At 55.3% G+C, this 26,384-nt stretch overlaps 2 protein-coding genes across 2 annotated transcripts; both read left to right on the top strand.

Annotated features, from left to right (window-relative positions):
• The first annotated feature begins 2,770 nt into the window (after positions 1-2,770).
• Positions 2,771-16,485, top strand: LOC148659702 (uncharacterized). The gene is made up of 15 exons (XM_088637444.1): positions 2,771-2,936; positions 5,587-5,611; positions 6,170-6,330; positions 6,428-6,590; positions 7,320-7,528; positions 8,036-8,225; positions 10,932-10,966; positions 13,680-13,715; positions 14,024-14,133; positions 14,660-14,789; positions 14,951-15,052; positions 15,146-15,269; positions 15,453-15,547; positions 15,982-16,120; positions 16,212-16,485. Exons 1-15 carry the CDS (start codon positions 2,924-2,926, stop codon positions 16,249-16,251), a joined length of 1,572 nt encoding a protein of 523 aa, XP_088493570.1. The 5' UTR covers positions 2,771-2,923; the 3' UTR covers positions 16,252-16,485.
• A 2,060-nt stretch (positions 16,486-18,545) lies between these two features.
• LOC148659701 (RNA-binding protein FUS-like) lies at positions 18,546-25,015 on the top strand. Its single transcript, XM_088637514.1, has 9 exons — positions 18,546-19,461; positions 22,185-22,220; positions 22,479-22,588; positions 22,997-23,126; positions 23,291-23,392; positions 23,486-23,609; positions 24,022-24,116; positions 24,506-24,644; positions 24,736-25,015. The coding sequence occupies exons 1-9, from the start codon at positions 19,365-19,367 to the stop codon at positions 24,773-24,775; spliced, it is 873 nt and encodes a 290-aa protein (XP_088493640.1). The 5' UTR covers positions 18,546-19,364; the 3' UTR covers positions 24,776-25,015.
• Positions 25,016-26,384: the final 1,369 nt, after the last annotated feature.

The raw sequence follows: 26,384 nt of genomic DNA, 5'->3' as shown, positions 1-26,384 counted from the left end.
TGGTCTTCACTCCAGCCTGGGCTCTTAATGACTTTATCTCAGAGGATCTCAGTCCTGATCCAGGAGGAACACTGTGTCTCCTGGTCTTCGCTCCAGCCTGGGCTCTTAATGACTTTATCTCAGAGGATCTCAGTCCTGATCCAGGAGGAACACTGTGTCTCCTGGTCTTCGCTCCAGCCTGGGCTCTTAATGACTTTATCTCAGAGGATCTCAGTCCTGATCCAGGAGGAACACTGTGTCTCCTGGTCTTCACTCCAGCCTGGGCTCTTACTGACTTTATCTCAGAGGATCTCAGTCCTGATCCAGGAGGAACACTGTGTCTCCTGGTCTTCGCTCCAGCCTGGGCTCTTAATGACTTTATCTCAGAGGATCTCAGTCCTGATCCAGGAGGAACACTGTGTCTCCTGGTCTTCGCTCCAGCCTGGGCTCTTACTGACTTTATCTCAGAGGATCTCAGTCCTGATCAGCAGCCATATCACCCTGCAACTCACAACTGGCAACCCACTGAAGCTAAGCAGGTGTGAGCCTGGTCAGTACCTGGATGGGAGACCTCCTGGGAAAAACTAAGGTTGCTGCTGGAAGAGGTGTTAGTGGGGCCAGCAGGGGGCGCTCACCCTGCGGTCCATGTGGGTCCTAATGCCCCAGTATAGTGACGGGAACACTATGCTGTAAAACAGGCGCCGTCCTTCGGATGAGACGTAAAACCGAGGTCCTGACTCTCTGTGGTCATTAAAAATCCCAGGGCGCTTCTCGAAAAGAGTAGGGGTGTAACCCCGGTGTCCTGGCCAAATTTCCCCCCTGGCCTTTACCCCATCATGGCCTCCTAATAATCCCCCTCTATGAATTGGCTACATTACTCTGCTCTCCTCCCCACTGATAGCTGATGTGTGGTGAGCGTTCTGGCGCACTATGGCTGCCGTCGCATCATCCAGGTGGATGCTGCACATTGGTGGTGGTGGAGGGGAGTCCCCGTTACCTGTAAAGCGCTTTGAGTGGAGTGTCCAGAAAAGCGCTATATAAGTGTAAGCAATTATTATTATTATTATTATTCACTCCAGCCTGGGCTCTTAATGACTTTATCTCAGAGGATCTCAGTCCTGATCCAGGAGGAACACTGTGTCTCCTGGTCTTCACTCCAGCATTCCTTAAGTTATGTGCAGACGAGTTGGCCACAGTTTTTATGGATATTTTTAATCTTTTACTTTTAAAGTCCCCTGTTCCAGTGTGTTTTAAGAAAAAAAAAACCACCATTGTACGTGTGTTGAATAAATATATTGCAACTTTGAATGATTACAGACCGGTAGCGCTCACATCTACCAAAATGAAATGCTTTGAAAGGCTGGTGATGAGCCACATTGACACCATGATACCGGAGTGCTTAGACCCCCTGCAGTTTGCATGCCTGTGTAACAGGTCCACTGATGATGCTATTTCCCTGGCTCCTCACACTGCCCTGGCTCATTTGGAAAACAAAGGCACACGTCAGACTGCTACTCATTGATTACAGCTCCGCCTTTAACACTATCGTTCCATCCAGACTGGTCACCAAGCTTAATGATCTGAGTATCAGCTCTGTTGTCTGATCCGGGTGTCTCTCTGCAGCTGGAGTCTGGATTCCTGACTGGCAGACCACAGACTGTGAGGGGCGATGGAAAGCTATCTTCCCCGCTGACCGCTGATATAGGTGTCCCTCAGGGCTGTGTGCTTGGTCCCCTGCTGCTCTCCTTGTTTACCCACGACTGTGAGGGCCTGACGCAGCTCCAGGGCGGACACACAATTTCAACCCCGATTGGCCCAGCTGTGAGTGTGTGTGTCTGTTACTCGCGCGTGTGAGTAGGTGAACCACCACCAGGAAAGAGCACAGAGAGGTGACCCACACGGAGGCAGTGAGAACATGCAGACTCCACCCTGACAGCGCCCCAGGGATTGAACCCGGCACCCCCAGCACTGCGCCCCTGTGCCGCCTGACTTTCATTCAATGGTTTCCAGTCCCGATCCTAGAGGACCACTAATTGAATTCAGTTCCCTATTTGGGGAATATTATTAGGTTTCCCATCAGCTCCTGAAAGGATTTGGGATTGGGTGTCAATGCTGTACCAGTTGGAGATGAAAAACGACCCTCATTCAGACAAAGACGCGGTTCCAGCCCTTAAATATTTACACATCGCATATTACAATATTCACACATTACATTTTCACCGCTTTCTTTTCTTAGGTGATGTATGTATCAGAAACCGGGTCAGATGAGGATAACTGGGGTGAGATATTTAATAGAATGAGGATGCAGTGTAATCCTGTTCTGTTGCAGTGCAGAGAGACGAAGAGTTTACAGCCGCGGTGCCCTGTTACAACACACCTCCAACCCAGAGCCGATACGAAGCATCGCAAAACCCCCTGTTAATCTCTTAATGAGAGGCGGATTAAGGGAGACCGGGGCTATTGTACAAAAACGTGAGGGGGTTTCTGGCACCCTCTGCTTCGTTTCAGTAAATGTATAAAAAGAGACAAACTTTAAAAAAAGTGAATTGTTGTTCTCAGACGGGAATACGAACAGCAGGGACATCTTTTTTTCTGGTGACGAGAGGGGGGGGGGAACTGTTCGATTCGGGTAGTTTCTCAACTGCACCGCCTCCTCCCCCCAGGCATCCAAGGCAAGTGGTCTCGTCCAGCCGCAGGTTTTAAAAGTCTCCGCGCGGCGGCCCGGTGACGCAGTTTGTCCTCAGTGTCGAGCTGCGGAGCTGTGTCGTCTTCGGCGCCTTCGAAGTTTCTTTTTATTTCTTTCTCTTCTTCCCTCCCCCGCACCCCCCCACCCCATCGGCTTTCTTTATTTCCCGTATTTATTTTCTTCGGAAGCAGTTTGTGCGTTTGAGGGAAGAAAAGCGCGGGCGAAAGAGTCGCGGAGCACAAAGACAACCCGACCACCATGGCGTCCAACGGTAAGAAAAAAAAAAACACAAATGTCTTACTTTTTTTTCTTTAGAAAATACCATCGTTTTATTTGTTTTTTAAAAAGTGGCCTTCGCCGCCTGCTGTGCGAACTCGTGGCCGTCAACCCTCCTGCGGGAAAGAGGCGGTTAGCCGGTGGGTCTAATTCATTTCAAACCTCCGCTGTCCGCGCCGGAGTGAAACAAGCGGCTTCTCCGGTTCTCTGCTGTGTGTAAGTGAAAAGTCTCGACGTCTGAATTTGAAGACGCTGCCGGGGTCGTGGCTCCGGGGAAGAAACGCATAAAAATCACACAGTTCGGGGTTTGAACGTGTGCGTTTCTCCTCGCGTCAGGGGCTCCGCTCGCCCCGGCCTCCCGGCTCTTTGTGCTGTTGTGGTTGTTCTGGTTGTGCGCTTTTTTTTTTGTTGTTGCTGAAATCGGGTCCGTTTCCGGCCGGCTGGCTGGGCTGGCGGCGGCTGTTTTCCCTCCCGAGAGAAGGGGGAGAGGCGAGACAAAAGCGGGGCTGTCGCCTCTCCGCGGCCGCCGCCATCTTGCCTCCCCCTTTTGTGCGCGAGCTGGCGCGGGGTGTCGCGCCCTCTGGTGCGCCTCGCGCCCCGGGAACGAAGTGTCCGAGCCGCCGAGGTGTGATTTTGGGGGGGCCGGGGTTGAGGGAGCCCCCCGGATTTGCCGCGGGGGAGAAGGTGTGTGTGTGTGTAGGGGAGTGGGGGCGGGGCGGAACCGGCCATGCCGCGCGGAGCGGCGCCTCCATCCGGGTCATCCCGCTCAAGATGGAGCCGCCGACTTCCGCTTCCGGCCGGTGTGGAGATGGTGAGAGGGGCGGGAGCTGATCGCCGCGCTGCTGCCCCGGCTTCTCAGACCGCTCGTTACCCCCCCGGTGACGACACGAATTCATTGGCGTTGTGTAAGGAAGAAAAATGGAGGAGTTCCGAATTAAATCACGAATTTAAATGAATTAGATTTAATTAAATCAATTAAATCGAGAGTTCGTGTGAATTGCGCTGGAGAGGCGGCGGCCCTTCCTGCTCACTAGTCACCTCGATGACGAGGGTGATGGAAGAGCAAATCAGTACAGGCTTGCGCAGCAGACGATTCACTACAGGGATGTTCCAAAGTGATCCTTGTGCAGCGTTAACACGTAGTATTTGTCGCCAAAACCATCTCAAAGTCGAGAGCGCTATTGCAGTAATATCCAGTCAACGATGTTTCTGTTGGCTTAAAATGGGCGTTTACCAGCACGCGTGTTTACAATGTAATAAGGCTGCTTCACGTCGTTGGGTGCCCCCCCCTCACTCGTTCTAAATCGCAGACTTGGAAATGGTCTATTTTGTGATATAATTGCAGGTTTTACACGTTGTGCCTTTTACTTTTAACGTGGTTTGAAATGTACTCATTGCGAATTCTTTCTAACCCCAAAATAAAAAAAAAGTTGCAGTTCTGCTTTAATACGTATGCTGAAAAGCAGCTGCAAGTGAGAATAGTTTAATCAGCACATCTAGTCTGTTTGGTCGTGTGTGCTCATCTGAGTGAATTGTGCATCACCCAGCTGTGTCAAGAGGGGAGTCAGCGTATTGGTCTCAACAACAGGGCTGGGCAGCTTGTTCCCCTCTCCCACCACCCTCTCTGTACAGATGAGCCTCCTATCCAGGCTGGAGTTGATCACCCAGTTGTGTCAAGAGGGGAGTCAGAGTATCGGTCTCAACAACAGGGCTGGGCAGCTTGTTCCCCTCTCCCATCATGCCTTTTCAAAATTGATCGTGCAGCACCCCTACACTGCCGAGCAACCGGGGGTATAGTCACTGAACTCCATTCAGACCACCTGGGTTCAAGCGCAGTACAACTAAGTTCTCTTATATTCCTGCAGCCATTGACCTGCTTCGTGTGCTCGATGGATTGTATTTTATTTTTCATGACTGTCCCCCCCCTTCACAAACGTACAGTTTGCCGCTATGAATCATGCGAATTGTCACGCGCGTTTTGAGTAGCAAAGGCCACTTTCAAAGCCACGAAGACGTGATGCAAAGAAACATTTCGAAACCTCGGGCAGGTGGGGGGAGGGAGGAGGCAGGCGACTGGTTTGGTATCGGGTGCTGGCACCGTCGGGCTCCACTGCCGGGTCTGGCGTGGGTGGGAGTGAGGACACTGCGGCTTCGCCTGCTCGCTTCTGTGTGCTCCTGCCTTCCCCGGGCCCTGGAGGGGCGAGGAAAGGGCCATCGTGTGTCGCTACTCACAAAGCAAGCGAAGTGGTCATTCTGAGGTCTAACGAGATAAGCAGTGGATTTCATCAGATAACGAGTAAACCGCAAAAAAAGTTAGTCCTTGGTGTTTCTTGTCATTTTTGGTGAAAATGGTTGAAGGGGGACTTTCTTGGGGGTCTGGAACAGCTTGTTTTTCTTTGTAAGAGATGTTGGAATGGGTTTTTCTTTGTATGAGTTGTCACTTTGCAAAAAGGTTTCTGGGAACGAATTACGTTCGCGAAAAGAGGTCCAGGTCTGTCTTTTTTTTTCTCATCATACTCGCACGTCTGGGTGACTGCTTCATGTTGTGAATTTTGTCCTTCATCTGCCTGTAAAACGCGTTTCGCACCTGGCACAGTGCAAGTGTCGCCAAGTGACTGACCCCCCGTTTCTCTTTGTTTTTCCAGATTACTCCCAGACTGCGCCCCAGGGGTGAGTGACTCTGTGTTTCTACTGTAACTGTGCCAGCCTGCAGCTGATTAACGTGTTTTAGACAGTGACTTAAAAAATGATTTATCCAAGTTTTACAATAAGAGGAATGGAGCTAAAAGGAAGAACAGCCAGGGTTAAGAATGTAGTGGATCAGGGGTCGGCAATTTGTTTTTTTTGCAGACCCCAGCTTGTTCTCCGTGAGACACGGGCTCACAGACAGGGAGAGAAGCTGGGGGTCAGAGCGCAGGGTCAGCCGTTTATACAGCACCCCTGGAGCAGCTGGGGTGAAGGGCCTTGCTCAGGGGCCCAACGGAGTAGGATTCCTCTGCCGGCTGTGGGATTTGAACCAGCAGCCTTCCAGCCACAGAGCCAGAAGAAGCTCTGAAGAAGCCCTGTTGCCCGTGTGTGGGGGGGTGGGGATGGGCAGGAGATCAGGGGCAGCCGGATGAAGGTTGGGAGATAAGAAATCGGACCCCGTAGAGCCTTCTGCCCTGGGGTGCAGCTTCTGTGCCGTGTCCGAGGCCAGGGGTGACCTGTCCGTGTGTTTTTCCCGACCAGGTACGGCGCGTACGGCGGGCAGGCCAGCCAGGGCTACAGCCAGCCGGCCACCCAGGCCTACAGCCAGCAGGGCTACGGGGGCTACAGCCAGGGCACCGAGAGCAACACTGCCCCCTACAGCCAGGGCGGCTACGGCTCCACTTACGGCCAGTCGCAGACCGGTAAGTCTGGTGCTGCTTCTCTCGCTTCCGCTTGTGACGCGGCGAGGAGTGTCCAGCTTGTGCCTGCCGCCGACGCTGACCCTTTCCCCCTGTCCAGGTGGCTACGGAGCCCAGCCCCCCTCTCAGGGGTATAACCAGTCCAGCCAGTCCTACAGCTCAGGGGGCTACAGCAGCAGCCAGCCCCCCCAGAGCAGCTACAGCCAGCAGTCTTCCTACCCTGGTTATGGCCAGCAGCCGTCCACTGCCACCTCTACAACTAGGTAATGTACTGTCCTGCATGTGGGCGGTCGTGTCCAGTGGGCAGTGTTGGGGTGTGAGGTGTTTTTTTGCAGTGTTGGGGTGTGAGGTGCTCTCTGTGGGCGGTGTTGGGGTGTGAGGTGTTTGCAGTGTTGGGGTGTGAGGTGTTTGCAGTGTTGGGGTGTGAGGTGCTCTCTGTGGGCTGTGGGCAGTGTTGGGGTGTGCGGTGCTCTCTGTGGGCAGTGTTGGGGTGTGCAGTGCTCGCTGTGGGCAGTGTTGGGGTGTGCGGTGCTCTCTGTGGGCAGTGGTGTTGGGGTGTGCGGTGCTCTCTGTGGGCAGTGGTGTTGGGGTGTGCGGTGCTCTCTGTGGGCAGTGGTGTTGGGGTGTGCGGTGCTCTCTGTGGGCAGTGGTGTTGGGGTGTGCGGTGCTCTCTGTGGGCAGTGGTGTTGGGGTGTGCGGTGCTCTCTGTGGGCAGTGGTGTTGGGGTGTGCGGTGCTCTCTGTGGGCAGTGGTGTTGGGGTGTGCGGTGCTCTCTGTGGGCAGTGGTGTTGGGGTGTGCGGTGCTCTCTGTGGGCAGTGGTGTTGGGGTGTGCGGTGCTCTCTGTGGGCAGTGGTGTTGGGGTGTGCGGTGCTCTCTGTGGGCAGTGGTGTTGGGGTGTGCGGTGTTCTCTGTGGGCAGTAGTGTCCAGTGTGGTCCTGTCCTGTCCTGTCCTGTGGCTGTGTGAGTCCTGACTCCTCCCTTCCCTCCGCAGCTACGGCAGCAGCTCCCAGAGCGCCACCTACGGCCAGCCCCAGAGCGGGGGCAGCTACGGCAGCCAGCAGGGCGGCTACGGCGGGGGCGGCCAGCAGCAGCAGAGCCAGCACGGCGGGGGCGGCGGCGCCCCCTACAGCCAGCAGCCCAGCTACAACTCCCCCCCGCCGCAGAGCTACAGCCAGCAGGGCCAGTACGGCCAGGGCGGAGGTGAGCTCTCACGGTCCTTCTCCCCTCTTCAGGGGGTCTGGTAGTGTCCACTCCCCTCTTCAGGGGGTCTGGTAGTGTCCACTCCCCTCTTCAGGGGGTCCGGTAGTGTCCCGTGAGTCACCCCCCCCCCCCCCCCGTCCCTCTTCAGGGGGTCCGGTAGTGTCCACTCCCCTCTTCAGGGGGTCCGGTAGTGTCCACTCCCTCTTCAGGGGGGTCCGGTAGTGTCCAGTGAGTCACTCTCCCGTCCCTCTTCAGGGGGTCCGGTAGTGTCCAGTGAGTCACCCCTCCTGGGAGGACTCTTGAGTTCACTAGTATTCTGATTTAATGGGCGAAGCTCCTTTGGGAATCCAAGGACGCTGTATGTGGCGATAGAGAAAAGTGGCGTCCCCTGGAAGTCCAGCTGTGTCCGGTCGGGGCCCGTTGACCTTGCCAGCTCCAGTGAGCTCTGTCCTGCGTTTCCTTGCTGCTCTGCCAGTGCCTGTACTGACTCTCCTCCTCCCTGCGCAGGGTACGGCCAGGACGCCCCCCCGATGGGCGGCGGCGGCGGCGGCTACGGCGGGCAGGAAGGCGGCTACGGCGGGCAGGACGGCCGCGGCCGTGGGCGCGGGGGCGCCGGTGGTGCTGGCGGCTTCGGCGGCCGCGGAGGGGGGTTCGACCGAGGCGGCCGGGGCGGGCCCAGGGGCCGCGGGGGGATGAGGTAGGTCCTCTTGGCGTCCGCTCCACACCGGGGGGGGATGGGAAAGGCCTCACAGGGCATGGAGATGAAGACAAGGGTTTAGACTCCACTGTGCCGTGCAGAAACTGGGGTTCACAGCCAGTAACCTCGCACAGATCTGGGGTTCAGATACTCTTGGTGAGCGGGTGGGTCCAGCTGCAGCTGCCTGGTCTTTTCCTGGGAGTTCTCCTCCTTGCACCGCGGGCTGTGAGAGGGGTGACGAGAATGACAAGTTACACGCCTCAGTTCGGAGCGTGTTGGTGGGGGGGTTCCCCGTGTCGGTGACGGGAAGTGTGACGGCTGAAGAGCCCGGAAACTGCCGGTCCCCCCCCTCCCCAGTTGCTCCTCCCAACCACAACACAAAAAACTGCGCCGGCTTCTGGGAGTGCTGCGCTCTTGAGGGCGAGGGGTACCCGAGGTCCCGCCGGAGAAGAGTCCTAACACTCACGTCTGCTTCGGTGGTCTCAGACACTGGCCTCCTTCACGAGAAACCGATTCAGTAGAGCTGGTTGATCCCTGCGCCCGTCTGCAGGACGAGTTTGAGTCGATAGGAGAATAAGGGAATCGAAACTCGGCGGTTCAGACTTTCTGAAAGGGAACGTTGTTGTGGGGGGGAATTCAACCCACGTCTTCTGAAACCTAAAACACCATCTGTGGATTGATTTGTTGTTCTTTGATCTTTTACCTTTTTCTTCATAGGCTGTCAGTGGTTTTTTTTCCCCCTCCCACTGTGATGCACTGTTGGGTACTTGTGCTTTTCAGGCTGCTTAAATTCTCACTGGTCTGCCCACTTTTAAAAGTTTTGACCAGCAGGTCATTAAGGTTTTTTCCCCATTTGCCAAAAACCCGATGTTGAAAAGTCCAGTGTGTTGAGAGTGCGCTGGGTCGAGGAGTTGGGTGTTAACTCAGTAGCTGACAAGAAAGGGCAAGTGCCTCATCGCGAACGAGGCCTAAATTACACAGCAGAGACACTGGTTCAGCACTGCTCGTGCACAGCTGTACTGAAACCCTTTTGGTTTTTTTTTCGGGGGACCACACCAAATAACCACCCATCATACTGAAATTCTGACGACCAGCTCCCAGCGATGGTACAGTAAAGTCTGCTCTGGGTTCGAAGGTGCTGTGAAAGAATCAGCTTGCGGTTCTGAACAGGGCGGTGCCCGATGAAACGGTCATGGGATGGCTTGTTAAAAATCATCTTGGTCCAGTTTCTGTATAGCGTGTTAACGAAAGGGGGAGAGAAATCTCCGATGTGGTCGATCAGTAAGAACTGAGATGTTAAGAACCCTGCTCGCACACGCACGCACGCACGCACGCACGCACGCACACACACCGACTGACACTGCCTGCCCACTTCTTGAGGCTGAGTGTCTCCCTCCTACCTGGATGAGGGGTGAGTGAGTGACTCCAGTGCTGGAGCTTCACAGAGCCTTCTGGGTTTTATTCCACCTCTGGGGCTCAGTTTGCTGAATCGCCTGCCCGTGGAAAAGCTGCACAAATATGGCCACTGAGCGCCTGAGCTGACTGCCCCTGCTGTAAGTGAAGACTAAGAGTTTGAAGGGGATCAGGGCCCAGGCAGTGGCAGCACAGGGCCTGATGTCTTTGGGGTTTTTCTTTCAATGTGGCCCCTATATAGTTCATTCCTTTTTGAATAATCTGGACTCATGAAGACAGTAACTGGCTCAGTTCAGCCCTGAGAGCCCCAGTCCTTCAGCGCTGTAGTGTCTCCAGTCAGGGGTACAGATCTGTGTTCATGAGTTCAGATTAAGACCGCAAGTGGCTCAGGTGGATTGGAATAAAACCTAGAAGCGTCTGTAATCTTCTGATCTATATAGAGCTCCCTTTGTTTCAGTACCAATGCAGTATTGTTTATTTTGCTCTGTTAATGAATCTCTACATCTCTTGTCGCAGGGATTTTTTCCATTTTTTTTCCCCTACAGGTTGTACAAAAGCCTTTCCTTGTCTCTTGGGCTAAGATTCCTGGGGTTTGAGGAGTGAGATTGAGAAGGGAAAGGGGTTCAATCAGAGGGTCAAGGCAGTCTCAAAGTGTTTCAGGGTGCAATGTTCCACTGAGGTTTAAAGAAAAGAAGTGCTGTACCAAATGTGTAAAAACGGTTATTAATGGTATCAGTGAATATCCAGAACACCCCTGTAGGAGCCTGAAATGAGTACAAACGGGTTATGGTATTTTTTTTTTGGTTACAAACATACTCACCATACCTTAAATGCTCACTTAAGCGCACATCTCAGTCGAAGTGGAGGCATTAAGCCGGGTTACTTGAATAAGGCTCAAAAGTACGAACCGATTTCTAAAAGGGGGTCGTCCCTTGTGAAGGTTTGCGAGCAGCATCCTGGTTTGGGTCGAGGGTTGAGGTCCCCCCGCCCACCCCCTCCCGTTAGCGTTTACCTGAGCCAGAGGTGGGTGGGGGCGCAGGCCCGTGTGCCTGGTCCCCGGTGCGGCACAGCACCTGCGCCCTTTCTCCGGGACACGCTGGTTGAGGAGAAGGCCGGTTTAGGGGAGAGGAGGAGGAGGAGGAGGAGGAGGGAGGAAGGAGAGAGTTGAGGGCCAGGGAGAGAGAGAGTGTGAGAGGCGAGCGCAAGGAGGTGTTGTGAGGAAAAAGAAAAGATGAGATGGTACCAATACCGGCCCCAGCCTTCAAAACGTCTCACTTTTTGTGTCTCCATCAGCATGGGTGATCGCGGAGGATTCAATAAGTATGGTGGTAAGTCAAAGAAACAACACCTCGACATTTCACTGTGTTTGGAGGGGAGGGGTGTATGAGTGTTGGGGGGGGGGGGGGAGTGAGGGGTGAGGGGTGGTGGGGGCTACTACTAATGAAGTCAAGGTGGGGGGTGGCACTGGGCCCCCGGACTGCCCCTCCGCGGTCAGGGTCACGCCGCCCGCTGAAAGTCACAGGGTGGGGTGGGGCTTCCACACATCCTTGCATGCACTCTGGGTCAGTTCAGTGCGATCTGTGTGTTCAGGACTTCTCCATTCGAGGTGCCCCAAGACTGGACGCCTTCAGCGCACAAGTGCGAAAGCCTCTACCGTTTGAGGATCCGGATCCCGGTGCATGCCACTTTCTTTGCGTGTGTGTGGGGGAGGGGGTCGGTACTCCTTCAGGTGGTACGGTCAACGTGGCATCTCTGAATGGTGTGTGGAGGTCTTAAGCCCCAGCGGGCTGGCGGTGGTAGGCAGGTGGCGTAATGGCACGAGCCGGTCGCATGAAGGACCTTTAAAAGAGGATGTGGCGCTTTGCCTGGTCTGTGAACGCCCACCATTTGGGTCTGTGAGGGCGCTGCCTGAGCCGGCCGGTGTCCCAGGGAGGACTGTCCACTCGAGGCTCTCACCGGCGAAGACTCCTCTCTGTCGGGGGGGGGGGGGGAGATCAGGGAGGGGGCTGCTCTTCCGTCAGACAGATGGCAACGGTTGTGAGGGCGGAGAGGCCGAACCGCTGGATCGCCGTCTCCACGCGGGCGCTGATGCGTCCGGTCCCGCCGCGGCGCTTCTCTGGCCCCGAGACGGGACCGTCCTCGGGGAGGTCCAGCGCGGGCGTCCCCTCGACGCGTGGGGGGCTGGGAGAAGCGCCGGCGGGGGTTGAGGTCCGATTTCTCCTTCGGTACTGGTTTGGGTGTAGCTCCTGTGCAACACTGGAAGTTCCCCACAAAGGTTTGGAGTGAGTTTGGTGAAATCTAGGGGGGTACCTCTCTGCTCACTACCCTGAAGCTCTGCAGGATGGTTTCTTCCCCATGGGGTGCAGTGGAAATGAGCACATCTCACTGGATAGGCAGGGCCATATGTGAGGGAATGTTGTGGGTCTCATTGATCAGGTCCCGGTGCACAGCCTGCATGATTCGCCTCATGGATCTTCAAGGTCTGCATGAGTTCTGTGTGTACAGCCCAAATGTCTTCTAGTTTGGAGTCCTTTAAAGTGTGTTAACGGCTCTTTAAACTCTTCAATCTTCCTGGTTTGGGGGTAAGAAATGATTGGTTTGGTGTGTTGGTGGGTCCTGTCCCCAGAGTGGGGCCAATTCACGAAGGGTTTGGAGTTCAAGTCGGACAGGAAACCTTGGAATAAAAGAAACGAGGTGTGGCAATGTGATGGTTTAGATCTGACTCAGGCAGGTTTTGCTTTCAAACGGGTGAATGGTTGTGACAAACTGGAGCTAAAAAAAGGTTTATGGTGGTTGTTCATAAAGGGTCGGTGAATGTTTCTTGTAAAACAGGGGCAAAGTCAAACATGGGGTTAGGTAAAAACAGAGAAACTGGAGGTGTTCTTTAACAAACCCACACCTAGAAATAGCCCGTTTGTCTCTTATAATTCTGTAACTCTTGAGGGTCTGTGTGGAGTTTAATGTGTGAGAAAGCATTGGTGCAAGATTTACAAAATACAAACGTAAATGGAAAAGAAAACACACCTGGTTTGGTTTCATGACTGGATCCAATTCAACTCTCTGTACAGTGTCTGTAGAAATAGCGTTAAAGGCTATGTTCCCGTGCGAGGGGCGTTTCTCTCTGGGTTTGGGGGGGAAAAACCTGCTTTGTTCGGTGTGTGGGCTCGGTTACAACCTGCTTGGTGACTGGCCGCTTTTTCGACATGCGGCGACCCCGAACGACGCGGTGTTCCTGTTGGAAGAGCTCAGTGCATGATCCTCCGCAGGGCTTCGGGGTGCGGACGGTTGCCCTGGGCTCCGCGCTGCTGGTGTCAATCTGGGGACGTTGAAACGCGGGGCTCATGTGGAATATAAAAGTATTCCGGACCTTCCCGATGACATCGTATCGGACCTGACCTGTCCCCCAAGGAGTTCAAGCAGGGAGCTGCGTCCGCATGCGTAGGCTGCAAAGGACCGGGTGTGAAGGTTTTTACCACGCCGGAAGGTTTTCCTTTCAGTGTGGGATAAACCTTTACCCGTTCTGGTCCGGCCGGGGGGGGCGACGGCCTGTCTCCCTCTCCACAAGCCCAGCCTCGCAGTGCTGGTTCCTGCATCTCTCTTCGTTTTGACTGGGGGTGTGGGTTCCCCAATAGTTTAGCCAGAGAGCACCTATTCTTCACGAGTGGATCCGAGGCATGGTGTTGACCAAGTACGCAGAGCAAGAGCTGGCCAGCAGTCAGGAATGCGTTTCGTGTCCATACCTTAGGAGAGTGGAAAAACACGGATGCCTTCTTAAAAGGCGTGGAAATATATATATTTTTTTCTTTCCCCCCTGCTGGGCGGTTGTTTTGGAAACGGGTGTGCTGCGTGCCGTGCAGGCTGGCGGTGTGGATGGAGCGAGTGGAAGGGGGGAGGCGGGAGGCGGGTGGCGAGTGGGGGCGAGGGTGTGGGCTGGGTGAGTGTGTGACAGTGGGTGGGTGGGGGGGAGCTGTGGAGGACTCTGCTGCCCCGCCGCCCCCCTGCTTCTCTGCTCACCTTCCGTTTTTCTGTCTCTTCCTGAAGGACCCAGAGACCAGGGACCTGGGGGCCCCAACCCAAGTAAGTCGGGGCGCCTCGGGACGGGGGGGGGTTTCGGCGGGTAGACGTTGACGTCCTCTCCCGGCGCAGCTTGATCATCTCGCTATGTCGAAGCTCTTCTTGCTCTTCAAAACCACTCCCTGACCCTCCTGCCCCCTCCCAAAACAAACCTGCATGCAGGAAGTACTCCCTTTAAACCGCTCCCCCCCCCCCGTGCTGAGGAAACCCCTTGCTGTGACTCGTGTCTGGAATCGTTACCGTAGCTCATCGGCCGTGTGACCCTCCAGCACTTGGAATTTGAATGACTGAGCCTCCGTCTCCCCCTACAGTGCAGGAGCAGGATAACTCGGACAACAACACCATCTTCGTCCAGGGGCTGGGAGACAGCTGCACTGTGGACTCGGTGGCTGATTTCTTCAAACAGATTGGCATCATCAAGGTAGCCTTGTCCCCACTTGTCAGTTCACCCTCTCAGTGCAGTGTTAATATACTGGAGTGTCCAGTCACTGTGTCTGTATTAACCTCTCTCTCTCAGTGCAGTGTTAATGTACTGGAGTGTCCAGTGTGTCTGTATTAACCCCTCTCTCTCAGTGCAGTGTTAATGTACTGGAGTGTCCAGTCAGTGTGTCTGTATTAACCCCCCTCTCTCTCTCAGTGCAGTGTTAATGTACTGGAGTGTCCAGTCAGTGTGTGTGTATTAACCCCTCTCTCTCTCAGTGCAGCGTTAATGTACTGGAGTGTCCAGTCAGTGTGTGTGTGTATTAACCCCTCTCTCTCAGTGCAGTGTTAATGTACTGGAGTGTCCAGTCAGTGTGTCTGTATGAACCCTTCTCTCTCAGTGCAGTGTTAATGTACTGGAGTGTCCAGTCAGTGTCTGTATGAACACCTCTCTCTCTCAGTGCAGTGTTCATGTACTGGAGTGTCCAGTCAGTGTGTCTGTATTAACCCCTCTCTCTCCCTCTCAGATCAATAAGAAGACTGGTCTGCCCATGATAAACTTGTACACCGACAGGGAGACAGGGAAACTGAAGGGCGAGGCCACTGTCTCTTTTGATGACCCCCCCTCGGCCAAGGCGGCTATCGACTGGTTTGATGGTGAGTGGGTTTGTCCGGGGGCTGGGCGGCTCATCGTCCCCTGTACTTTTGCAGTGGGGGGGGGGTCTTCTGGCGTCTCTTCCCGATGAAGACGACATTCCCTTCCTGAGTCGGAGAACTGTCCCGTTTAGCGCTCTCTCTCCGTCTCTCTGTGCCCCCAGGAAAGGAGTTCAACGGGAACCCGATCAAGGTGTCGTTCGCCACGCGCAGGGCTGACTTCGGGAGGGGAGGCGGCAACATGAGGGGAGGCCGTGGCCGAGGAGGTGAGCGCCCGGCCTGCCCGCGCCCTGCGCCGCTCGTCCTGGGAGCGCCGCCGCCGAGCTCGCTCACGCCTTCCCCTCCATTCTCTCCCGCAGGGCCCATGGGCCGCGGCGGCGGCGGCTTCGGAGGGGGCCGGGGCGGCGGGTACCCCAGCAACAACGGAGGCGGAGGAGGAGGCGGCGGCCAGCAGAGGGCGGGAGACTGGAAGTGCTCGAACCCGTGAGTCTCTCGCGATCCTGGCGGGCGGGCGGGCTGGGCCTGGGCCTGGGCTGCTGCGGGTCAGGTTAACCCGTCCGAGTTAACGTGCGGGAGCTGGGGCTGAGAGGAGGCGGGCGCCCTCCTGTGGCTCCGGCCGTCGCCCCGCCCGCTGGCTCAGCGCTCCGGCCTGCTCGTGTCTTCCAGGGTCTGCGGGAACCTGAACTTCTCCTGGAGGAACGAGTGTAACCAGTGCAAGGCGCCCAAGCCGGAGGGCGTGGGGGGGCTGCCCCCGATGGGAGGTGAGTGGCACCGCCGGGCGCCTGGCTGTGGGGGTAATCGCTTCCTGCCGTTCTTTCTGTCCCCTCCCCCTCCTGGGGCTTGAGCAGCGTGTTGGAGGCCTTTCCCACCTCTTCCTGACAGGGAACACACTCATTAAACGACCGGTCTCGCCTTCAGACTGTGGGATGACGGGTGTTTAGTTCTGGATTGGTGTTGATTCTCAGCGGTATCTGGTTTTGCTCTCTGCTCACCGCGCCGTTTCTGTTGTCTCCTTCGTGAAAAGTGGCTTAGAGGTGCTGAAACGGACTCTTCTGCTCCCTATAACCCAGTCCAGCAGAGAGCCGTCCCCCCCCCTCCTCCTCCTCCTCCCCGTGTCTGTACTGCGGTATACTGTAGTATCCGTCTCGGCGCAGGACACTAAACCCTGTTTCTACCCCCCTCTCTCTCCCGGCAGGTGGATTTGGGGGTGACCGAGGGGGCCGCGGGGGCTTCGACCGAGGAGGGTTCCGTGGGCGAGGAGGAGACCGGGGGGGCTTCCGGGGGGGCCGCGGTGGCGAGAGAGGCGGATTCGGGCCGGGCAAGATGGACGGCAGGTAAGTGGGAAGAAGTGGCGCCGCCGTGAGCTTTCCCGTTGCGTGTGGAACGTGAGGCTCACTCCTCCTTGGCCTGTCTCCATCTCCGCAGGGGCGAGCACAGACAGGACCGCCGGGACCGGCCGTACTGACCGCTTCTCCGAGATCCCGGGACCAGTATCCCCCCCCACCGCCCTCCTCTGTAGTTACCCCCCTCTTTTTTTTTTATACCGCGTGTTTTTAAGTTGTGGCTCCAGAACTTTTCGTCCAGACGTCCGCTTTGCCGATGTTCAGTGTTTTGTAAACTTGCTGGTTTTTAATTTTCCCGCTGTTTTGGAACAGCTGCGCGAATCAGTTGAAAAAAATAAACTGACGTTTAAAACTCGTGTGCTGGCGTTTTCAGTTAAAAAAAATACTGACGTTTAAGACTCGTGTGCTGGCGTTTGTGCTCCGGCTGGCTGGGGTTGATCACGCTGGTCTGTTGACCTTGTCTTGGCTTGGGGGGGTTCAGTCCCGAGAGCGGTGGGTTTCACCGCGGTCCACTCCCTTGGCCTAAGAGGATCCGTTTCTGGTTTTTGACGCGCCGCAGTGAGGAGGTCAGGGCTGGGCAGCCCGTCGAGCAGGTCTGTTAATCCCACCTGGCTACACACCCCTGGGGTGGAGACCAGGCTCTGTGAGACGGCCTTTGTATCTCCGTAGTATGTAGTCAGCTGGCCTGCCTCTTAATGGAGGAGTTCCAAGTAGGGAGCTGTGTCGGCATGCAAAGGAACAAATAAAGGTTTATTCCACACTGAAAAGGAGAAAAACGTTTCGGCTGTGGAGCAACCCACCCACTTTTCTTCCCTTTGCATCACGGAATAAACCTTGACTTGTTCCCGTCACTAGGTGGGGTACCTCCTTCTGCCCAAAGTGTTCATATTTGTGCTCCTCTGTGGTTCAATAGGATCATAAATTTTATTTTATATAGGTGGTTCTCAAAGCGCTTTACAGAACTAAAAAAATAAACACTGAGAGGAGGTGGGAGATGGGGGCTTGAAATACAATAGGAAAGCTGGGGGCCACAGGGGACCAGTTAAATAAAAGCCCTTCTGAAGGGAGGGTCTTGATTTGGAAGAGCTTGGGGCAGATGTTTCCCAGACATCCTTGGGGATCGAATTCCAGAGCCTGGGAGTGACGGGAGACCAGAATTGCACAAAGGCTGTGAGGAGCGCGACAGCAGTAACTAAGAGTTCACATAGGTAGCTGCATCAGTGTGTGTAGTCTGCAGAGGGAAAAGTAAAGGGTTTTTTTTCCATGCTGAAAAGAAACGTTTTGGCTGTGGAATCGTCTCCGGGTGTGAGAGGGAAGTCGACAGCTAAAAAAGCAGGGGCAAACAAAAGCCAGCAGGGGAGAGGAGGCAGGAGCAGTTTGCCAGTTAGGCTGAACACCCAGCTGTTTGTTCTTCTGTCCCACTGACTGGTCTACGAGTCTGTCATGTCCTGTCCTGATCACTTGGTTTAGAGCTGCCTATCCCAGCAGCCCCTATTGTAAGAGGGCCGCTGTTCTGCTGCTGAACTGCTACAGCACTACAGCCCCCCACAAGTAAGAGAAAATTACTCGGCAACCTGCCAGAGTCTGGTCTGTGTCACAGGCGCGAGAGATCTGGATCTACCCTGAGATGAAATGCCCGCAGGTGCCAACAGGCAGACAGGAGTGAGAAGAGACTCACTCGCCAATAGAAATGACCAAACACAGAAATAGACAAGGCTGACCCAGCGCACAGCTCCAGAAAAGCAAGCTCTAAGCCTCCACCCGACTCGCGCTGGGCGATGAAGTTAACCGCTCTGTTCCACACGACGGAAGCGGTTCGCAAGCCTTACCGCACCACCGAAGAAAACCTCACAGGGTGACACCCGTTACAGGCTCACGACGGGGTGCTGTGGGACCTCCCCCCCACCCCACTGCTGGACAGTCATTCAGATGTGAACCACCCTAGTGAGAACTGTGTTAGCAGCTCTCAGGGCCACAGCAGCGTGACTGACATCACGCCCTTTAAAATCAAGCACAAGAAACAGAGAGAATGAACCCGATAACCCCTCGGGTCCCTTGTTTCAGACACTGTAATTCTGCATCTTTACTGTGAGGGTCCACATTCTCTCTTATCTTATAAGGATGGGCCAGACCCGCTCCTGAGAAGTGGGGGAAGGCTTTCGAGAGCACATTCAGTGGGTACTGTGGTGGGCAGGGCTCTGGAATGAGCCAAGAACGGGGTTTGTCCTACGAAGGGGCCACACGGCCGGACGACTTCCGCTGGCTCGTGTCCGTTCTTAATTCTCGTGAAGACAGTAACTGGCTCAGTTCAGCCCTGAGAGCCCCAGTCCTTCAGCGCTGTAGTGTCTCCAGTCAGGGGTACAGATCTGTGTTCATGAGTTCAGATTAAGACCGCAAGTGGATTGGAATAAAACCTAGAAGCGTCTGTAATCTTCTGATCTATATAGAGCTCCCTTTGTTTCAGTACCAATGCAGTATTGTTTATTTTGCTCTGTTAATGAATCTCTACATCTCTTGTCGCAGGGATTTTTTCCATTTTTTTTCCCCTACAGGTTGTACAAAAGCCTTTCCTTGTCTCTTGGGCTAAGATTCCTGGGGTTTGAGGAGTGAGATTGAGAAGGGAAAGGGGTTCAATCAGAGGGTCAAGGCAGTCTCAAAGTGTTTCAGGGTGCAATGTTCCACTGAGGTTTAAAGAAAAGAAGTGCTGTACCAAATGTGTAAAAACGGTTATTAATGGTATCAGTGAATATCCAGAACACCCCTGTAGGAGCCTGAAATGAGTACAAACGGGTTATGGTATTTTTTTTTTGGTTACAAACATACTCACCATACCTTAAATGCTCACTTAAGCGCACATCTCAGTCGAAGTGGAGGCATTAAGCCGGGTTACTTGAATAAGGCTCAAAAGTACGAACCGATTTCTAAAAGGGGGTCGTCCCTTGTGAAGGTTTGCGAGCAGCATCCTGGTTTGGGTCGAGGGTTGAGGTCCCCCCGCCCACCCCCTCCCGTTAGCGTTTACCTGAGCCAGAGGTGGGTGGGGGCGCAGGCCCGTGTGCCTGGTCCCCGGTGCGGCACAGCACCTGCGCCCTTTCTCCGGGACACGCTGGTTGAGGAGAAGGCCGGTTTAGGGGAGAGGAGGAGGAGGAGGAGGAGGGAGGAAGGAGAGAGTTGAGGGCCAGGGAGAGAGAGAGTGTGAGAGGCGAGCGCAAGGAGGTGTTGTGAGGAAAAAGAAAAGATGAGATGGTACCAATACCGGCCCCAGCCTTCAAAACGTCTCACTTTTTGTGTCTCCATCAGCATGGGTGATCGCGGAGGATTCAATAAGTATGGTGGTAAGTCAAAGAAACAACACCTCGACATTTCACTGTGTTTGGAGGGGAGGGGTGTATGAGTGTTGGGGGGGGGGGGAGTGAGGGGTGAGGGGTGGTGGGGGCTACTACTAATGAAGTCAAGGTGGGGGGTGGCACTGGGCCCCCGGACTGCCCCTCCGCGGTCAGGGTCACGCCGCCCGCTGAAAGTCACAGGGTGGGGTGGGGCTTCCACACATCCTTGCATGCACTCTGGGTCAGTTCAGTGCGATCTGTGTGTTCAGGACTTCTCCATTCGAGGTGCCCCAAGACTGGACGCCTTCAGCGCACAAGTGCGAAAGCCTCTACCGTTTGAGGATCCGGATCCCGGTGCATGCCACTTTCTTTGCGTGTGTGTGGGGGAGGGGGTCGGTACTCCTTCAGGTGGTACGGTCAACGTGGCATCTCTGAATGGTGTGTGGAGGTCTTAAGCCCCAGCGGGCTGGCGGTGGTAGGCAGGTGGCGTAATGGCACGAGCCGGTCGCATGAAGGACCTTTAAAAGAGGATGTGGCGCTTTGCCTGGTCTGTGAACGCCCACCATTTGGGTCTGTGAGGGCGCTGCCTGAGCCGGCCGGTGTCCCAGGGAGGACTGTCCACTCGAGGCTCTCACCGGCGAAGACTCCTCTCTGTCGGGGGGGGGGGGGGGATCAGGGAGGGGGCTGCTCTTCCGTCAGACAGATGGCAACGGTTGTGAGGGCGGAGAGGCCGAACCGCTGGATCGCCGTCTCCACGCGGGCGCTGATGCGTCCGGTCCCGCCGCGGCGCTTCTCTGGCCCCGAGACGGGACCGTCCTCGGGGAGGTCCAGCGCGGGCGTCCCCTCGACGCGTGGGGGGCTGGGAGAAGCGCCGGCGGGGGTTGAGGTCCGATTTCTCCTTCGGTACTGGTTTGGGTGTAGCTCCTGTGCAACACTGGAAGTTCCCCACAAAGGTTTGGAGTGAGTTTGGTGAAATCTAGGGGGGTACCTCTCTGCTCACTACCCTGAAGCTCTGCAGGATGGTTTCTTCCCCATGGGGTGCAGTGGAAATGAGCACATCTCACTGGATAGGCAGGGCCATATGTGAGGGAATGTTGTGGGTCTCATTGATCAGGTCCCGGTGCACAGCCTGCATGATTCGCCTCATGGATCTTCAAGGTCTGCATGAGTTCTGTGTGTACAGCCCAAATGTCTTCTAGTTTGGAGTCCTTTAAAGTGTGTTAACGGCTCTTTAAACTCTTCAATCTTCCTGGTTTGGGGGTAAGAAATGATTGGTTTGGTGTGTTGGTGGGTCCTGTCCCCAGAGTGGGGCCAATTCACGAAGGGTTTGGAGTTCAAGTCGGACAGGAAACCTTGGAATAAAAGAAACGAGGTGTGGCAATGTGATGGTTTAGATCTGACTCAGGCAGGTTTTGCTTTCAAACGGGTGAATGGTTGTGACAAACTGGAGCTAAAAAAAGGTTTATGGTGGTTGTTCATAAAGGGTCGGTGAATGTTTCTTGTAAAACAGGGGCAAAGTCAAACATGGGGTTAGGTAAAAACAGAGAAACTGGAGGTGTTCTTTATCAAACCCACACCTAGAAATAGCCCGTTTGTCTCTTATAATTCTGTAACTCTTGAGGGTCTGTGTGGAGTTTAATGTGTGAGAAAGCATTGGTGCAAGATTTACCAAATACAAACGTAAATGGAAAAGAAAACACACCTGGTTTGGTTTCATGACTGGATCCAATTCAACTCTCTGTACGGTGTCTGTAGAAATAGCGTTAAAGGCTATGTTCCCGTGCGAGGGGCGTTTCTCTCTGGGTTTGGGGGGGAAAAACCTGCTTTGTTCGGTGTGTGGGCTCGGTTACAACCTGCTTGGTGACTGGCTGCTTTTCGACATGCGGCGGCCCCGAACGACGCGGTGTTCCTGTTGGATGAGTTCAGTGCATGATCCTCCGCAGGGCTTCGGGGTGCGGACGGTTGCCCTGGGCTCCGCGCTGCTGGTGTCAATCTGGGGACGTTGAAACACGGGGCTCATGTGGAATATAAAAGTATTCCGGACCTTCCCGATGACATCGTATCGGACCTGACCTGTCCCCCAAGGAGTTCAAGCAGGGAGCTGCGTCCGCATGCGTAGGCTGCAAAGGACCGGGTGTGAAGGTTTTTACCACGCCGGAAGGTTTTCCTTTCAGTGTGGGATAAACCTTTACCCGTTCTGGTCTGGTCCAGTCCTGGTCCGGCCGGGGGGGGCGACGGCCTGTCTCCCTCTCCACAAGCCCAGCCTCGCAGTGCTGGTTCCTGCATCTCTCTTCGTTTTGACTGGGGGTGTGGGTTCCCCAATAGTTTAGCCAGAGAGCACCTATTCTTCATGAGTGGATCCGAGGCATGGTGTTGACCAAGTACGCAGAGCAAGAGCTGGCCAGCAGTCAGGAATGCGTTTCGTGTCCATACCTTAGGAGAGTGGAAAAACACAGATGCCTTCTTAAAAGGCGTGGAAATATATCTTTTTTTTTCTTTCCCCCCTACTGGGCGGTTGTTTTGGAAACGGGTGTGCTGCGTGCCGTGCAGGCTGGCGGTGTGGATGGAGCGAGTGGAAGGGGGGGAGGCGGGTGGAGAGTGGGGGCGAGGGTGTGGGCTGGGTGAGTGTGTGACAGTGGGTGGGTGGGTGGGGGGGAGCTGTGGAGGACTCTGCTGCCCTGCCGCCCCCCTGCTTCTCTGCTCACCTTCTGTTTTTCTGTCTCTTCCTGAAGGACCCAGAGACCAGGGACCTGGGGGCCCCAACCCAAGTAAGTCGGGGCGCCTCGGGACGGGGGGGTTTCGGCGGGTAGACGTTGACATCCTCTCCCGGCGCAGCTTGATCATCTCGCTATGTCGAAGCTCTTCTTGCTCTTCAAAACCACTCCCTGACCCTCCTGCCCCCTCCCAAAACAAACCTGCATGCAGGAAGTACTGTGACTTGTCTGGAATCGTTACCGTAGCTCATCGGTCGTGTGACCCTCCAGCACTTGGAATTTGAATGACTGAGCCTCCGTCTCCCCCTACAGTGCAGGAGCAGGATAACTCGGACAACAACACCATCTTCGTCCAGGGGCTGGGAGACAGCTGCACTGTGGACTCGGTGGCTGATTTCTTCAAACAGATTGGCATCATCAAGGTAGCCTTGTCCCCACTTGTCAGTTCACCCTCTCAGTGCAGTGTTAATGTACTGGAGTGTCCAGTCAGTGTGTCTGTATTAACCCCCCTCTCTCTCAGTGCAGTGTTCATGTACTGGAGTGTCCAGTGTGTCTGTATTAACCCCTCTCTCTCTCAGTGCAGTGTTAATGTACTGGAGTGTCCAGTCAGTGTGTCTGTATTAACCCCTCTCTCTCTCAGTGCAGTGTCAATGTACTGGAGTGTCCAGTCAGTGTGTCTGTATGAACCCCTCTCTCTCTCAGTGCAGTGTTAATGTACTGGAGTGTCCAGTCAGTGTGGCTGTATTAACCCCTCTCTCTCAGTGCAGTGTTAATGTACTGGAGTGTCCAGTCAGTGTGTCTGTATTAACCCCTCTCTCTCTCCCTCTCAGATCAATAAGAAGACTGGTCTGCCCATGATAAACCTGTACACCGACAGGGAGACGGGGAAACTGAAGGGCGAGGCCACTGTCTCTTTTGATGACCCCCCCTCGGCCAAGGCGGCTATCGACTGGTTTGATGGTGAGTGGGTTTGTCCGGGGGCTGGGCGGCTCATCGTCCCCTGTACTTTTGCAGTGGGGGGGGGGATCTTCTGACGTCTCTTCCCGATGAAGACGACATTCCCTTCCTGAGTCGGAGAACTGTCCCGTTTAGCGCTCTCTCTCTCTGTCTCTCTGTGCCCCCAGGAAAGGAGTTCAACGGGAACCCGATCAAGGTGTCGTTCGCCACGCGCAGGGCTGACTTCGGGAGGGGAGGCGGCAACATGAGGGGAGGCCGCGGCCGAGGAGGTGAGCGCCCGGCCTGCCCGCGCCCTGCGCCGCTCGTCCTGGGAGCGCCGCCGCCGAGCTCGCTCACACCTTCCCCTCCCTTCTCTCCTGCAGGGCCCATGGGCCGCGGCGGTGGCGGCTTCGGAGGGGGCCGGGGCGGCGGGTACCCCAGCAACAACGGAGGCGGAGGAGGAGGCGGCGGCCAGCAGAGGGCGGGAGACTGGAAGTGCTCGAACCCGTGAGTCTCTCGCAATCCTGGCGGGCGGGCGGGCTGGGCCTGGGCCGTCCGAGTTAACGTGCCGTGAAGTCCTTTTGGGGGCTTTCAGATCAAAGTGGAGAAAAGTCAGTGGAGAGTGAAAGCTCTCCCGCTCTTCTCCGAAGAGAAAGCTGCTCACAAGCTTCGAAGCAGCACAGTTGCTCTGCTGGAGTCTCGGGACTCACTCCCAGTCTCGTCCAAAGCGCTTTAGAATTGTAATGACTTTTCAAGATGCGCGTGATGAGAGTTTCGTCGTGCGTATTAAGAGGGAAGGAGGCTCGCCTGAGTGGTTTGCAAGCGGGAGCTGGGGCTGAGAGGAGGCGGGCGCCCTCCTGTGGCTCCGGCCGTCGCCCCGCCCGCTGGCTCAGCGCTCCGGCCTGCTCGTGTCTTCCAGGGTCTGCGGGAACCTGAACTTCTCCTGGAGGAACGAGTGTAACCAGTGCAAGGCGCCCAAGCCGGAGGGCGTGGGGGGGCTGCCCCCGATGGGAGGTGAGTGGCACCGCCGGGCGCCTGGCTGTGGGGGTAATCGCTTCCTGCCGTTCTTTCTGTCCCCTCCCCCTCCTGGGGCTTGAGCAGCGTGTTGGAGGCCTTTCCCACCTCTTCCTGACAGGGAACACACTCATTAAACGACCGGTCTCGCCTTCAGACTGTGGGATGACGGTGTTTAGTTCTAGATTGGTTGTGTTTCTCAGCGGTATCTGGTTTTGCTCTCTGGTCTCTGCCGTTTCTGTTGTCTCCTTCATGCAAAGTGCCTTCGAGGTGCCGAAACGGACTCTCCTGCTCCCTGTAACTCAGTCCAGCGGAGAGCCGTCGTCCCCCCCCCCTTCTAGCGCAGGACACTAAACCCTGTTTCTACCCCCCTCTCTCTCTCCCGGCAGGTGGATTTGGGGGTGACCGAGGGGGCCGCGGGGGCTTCGACCGAGGAGGGTTCCGTGGGCGAGGAGGAGACCGGGGGGGCTTCCGGGGGGGCCGCGGTGGCGAGAGAGGCGGATTCGGGCCGGGCAAGATGGACGGCAGGTAAGTGGGAAGAAGTGGCGCCGCCGTGAGCTTTCCCGTTGCGTGTGGAGCGTGAGGCTCACTCCTCCTTGGCCTTTCTCCATCTCCGCAGGGGCGAGCACAGACAGGACCGCCGGGACCGGCCGTACTGACCGCCTCTCCGAGATCCCGGGACCAGTATCCCCTCCCCCCCCCACCGCCCTCCTCTGTAGTTACCCCCCTCTTTTTTTTTTATACCGCGTGTTTTTAAGTTGTGGCTCCAGAACTTTTCGTCCAGACGTCCGCTTTGCCGATGTTCAGTGTTTTGTAAACTTGCTGGTTTTTAATTTTCCCGCTGTTTTGGAACAGCTGCGCGAATCAGTTGAAAAAAATAAACTGACGTTTAAAACTCGTGTGCTGGCGTTTTCAGTTAAAAAAAAAAAAACTGACGTTTAGGACTCGTGTGCTGGCGTTTGTGCTCCGGCTGGCTGGGGTTGATCACGCTGGTCTGTTGACCTTGTCCTGGCTTGGGGGGGTTCAGTCCCGAGAGCGGTGGGTTTCACCGCGGTCCATTCCCTTGGCCTAAGAGGATCCGTTTCTGGTTTGTGACGCGCCGCAGTGAGGAGGTCAGGGCTGGGCAGCCCGTCGAGCAGGTCTGTTAATCCCACCTGGCTACACACCCCTGGGGTGGAGACCAGGCTCTGTGAGACGGCCTTTGTATCTCCGTAGTATGTAGTCAGCTGGCCTGCCTCTTAATGGAGGAGTTCCAAGTAGGGAGCTGTGTCGGCATGCAAAGGAACAAATAAAGGTTTATTCCACACTGAAAAGGAGAAAAACGTTTCGGCTGTGGAGCAACCCACCCACTTTTCTTCCCTTTGTGGTTCAATAGGATCATAAATTTTATTTTATATAGGTGGTTCTCAAAGCGCTTTACAGAAATAAAAAAAAAAACAGGAGGTGGGAGATGGGGGCTTGAAATACAATAGGAAAGCTGGGGGCCACAGGGGACCAGTTTAAATAAAAGCCCTTCTGAAGGGAGGGTCTTGATTTGGAAGAGCTTGGGGCAGATGTTTCCCGGACATCCTTGGGGATCGAATTCCGGAGCCTGGGAGTGACGGGAGATCAGAATTGCACAAAGGCTGTGAAGAGTGCGACAGCAGTAACTAAGAGTTCACATAGGTAGCTGCATCGGTGTGTGTAGTCTGCAGAGGGACAAGTAAAGGGTTTTTTTTCCATGCTGAAAAGAAACGTTTTTGCTGTGGAATCGTCTCCGGGTGTGAGAGGGAAGTTGACAGCTCAAAAAGCAGGGGCAAACAAAAGCCAGCAGGGGAGAGGAGGCAGGAGCAGTTTGCCAGTTAGGCTGAACACCCAGCTGTTTGTTCTTCTGTCCCACTGACTTGTCTATGAGTCTGTCATGTCCTGTCCTGATCACTTGGTTTATAGCTGCCTATCCCAGCAGCCCCTATTGTAAGAGGGCCGCTGTTCTGTAGCTGAACTGCTACAGCACTGCAGCCCCCCACAAGTAAGAGAAAATTACTCGGCAACCTGCCAGAGTCTGGTCTGTGTCACAGGCGCGAGAGATCTGGATCTACCCTGAGATGAAATGCCTGCAGGTGCCAACAGGCAGACAAGTGAGAAGAGACTCACTCACCAATGGAAATGACCAAACACAGAAATGGACAGGGCTGACCCAGCGCACAGCTCCAGAAAAGCAAGCTCTAAGCCTCCACCCGACTCGCGCTGGGCGATGAAGTTAACCGCTCTGTTCCACACGACGGAAGC

Source organism: Lepisosteus platostomus, chromosome 6 (assembly GCF_059453375.1).
Source record: "Lepisosteus platostomus isolate fLepPlt1 chromosome 6, fLepPlt1.hap1, whole genome shotgun sequence".
NCBI lineage: Eukaryota > Metazoa > Chordata > Actinopteri > Semionotiformes > Lepisosteidae > Lepisosteus > Lepisosteus platostomus.
The sequence above is the reverse complement of the archived record's forward strand: the minus strand, read 5'-3'. Positions and strand labels throughout refer to the sequence as shown.

Excerpts from the sequence above, each read along its gene's own strand:
- LOC148659702 (XM_088637444.1), top strand. Across the intron at positions 7,529-8,035 it reads CCAGTACGGCCAGGGCGGAG|GGTACGGCCAGGACGCCCCC; the intron begins GTGAGCTCTCAC and ends CTCCCTGCGCAG. Across the intron at positions 15,270-15,452 it reads GACTGGAAGTGCTCGAACCC|GGTCTGCGGGAACCTGAACT; the intron begins GTGAGTCTCTCG and ends CGTGTCTTCCAG.
- LOC148659701 (XM_088637514.1), top strand. The coding sequence starts at position 19,365 with ATGAGATGGTACCAATACCGGCCCCAGCCTTCAAAACGTCTCACTTTT. Across the intron at positions 23,610-24,021 it reads GACTGGAAGTGCTCGAACCC|GGTCTGCGGGAACCTGAACT; the intron begins GTGAGTCTCTCG and ends CGTGTCTTCCAG. Across the intron at positions 24,117-24,505 it reads GGGGCTGCCCCCGATGGGAG|GTGGATTTGGGGGTGACCGA; the intron begins GTGAGTGGCACC and ends CTCTCCCGGCAG.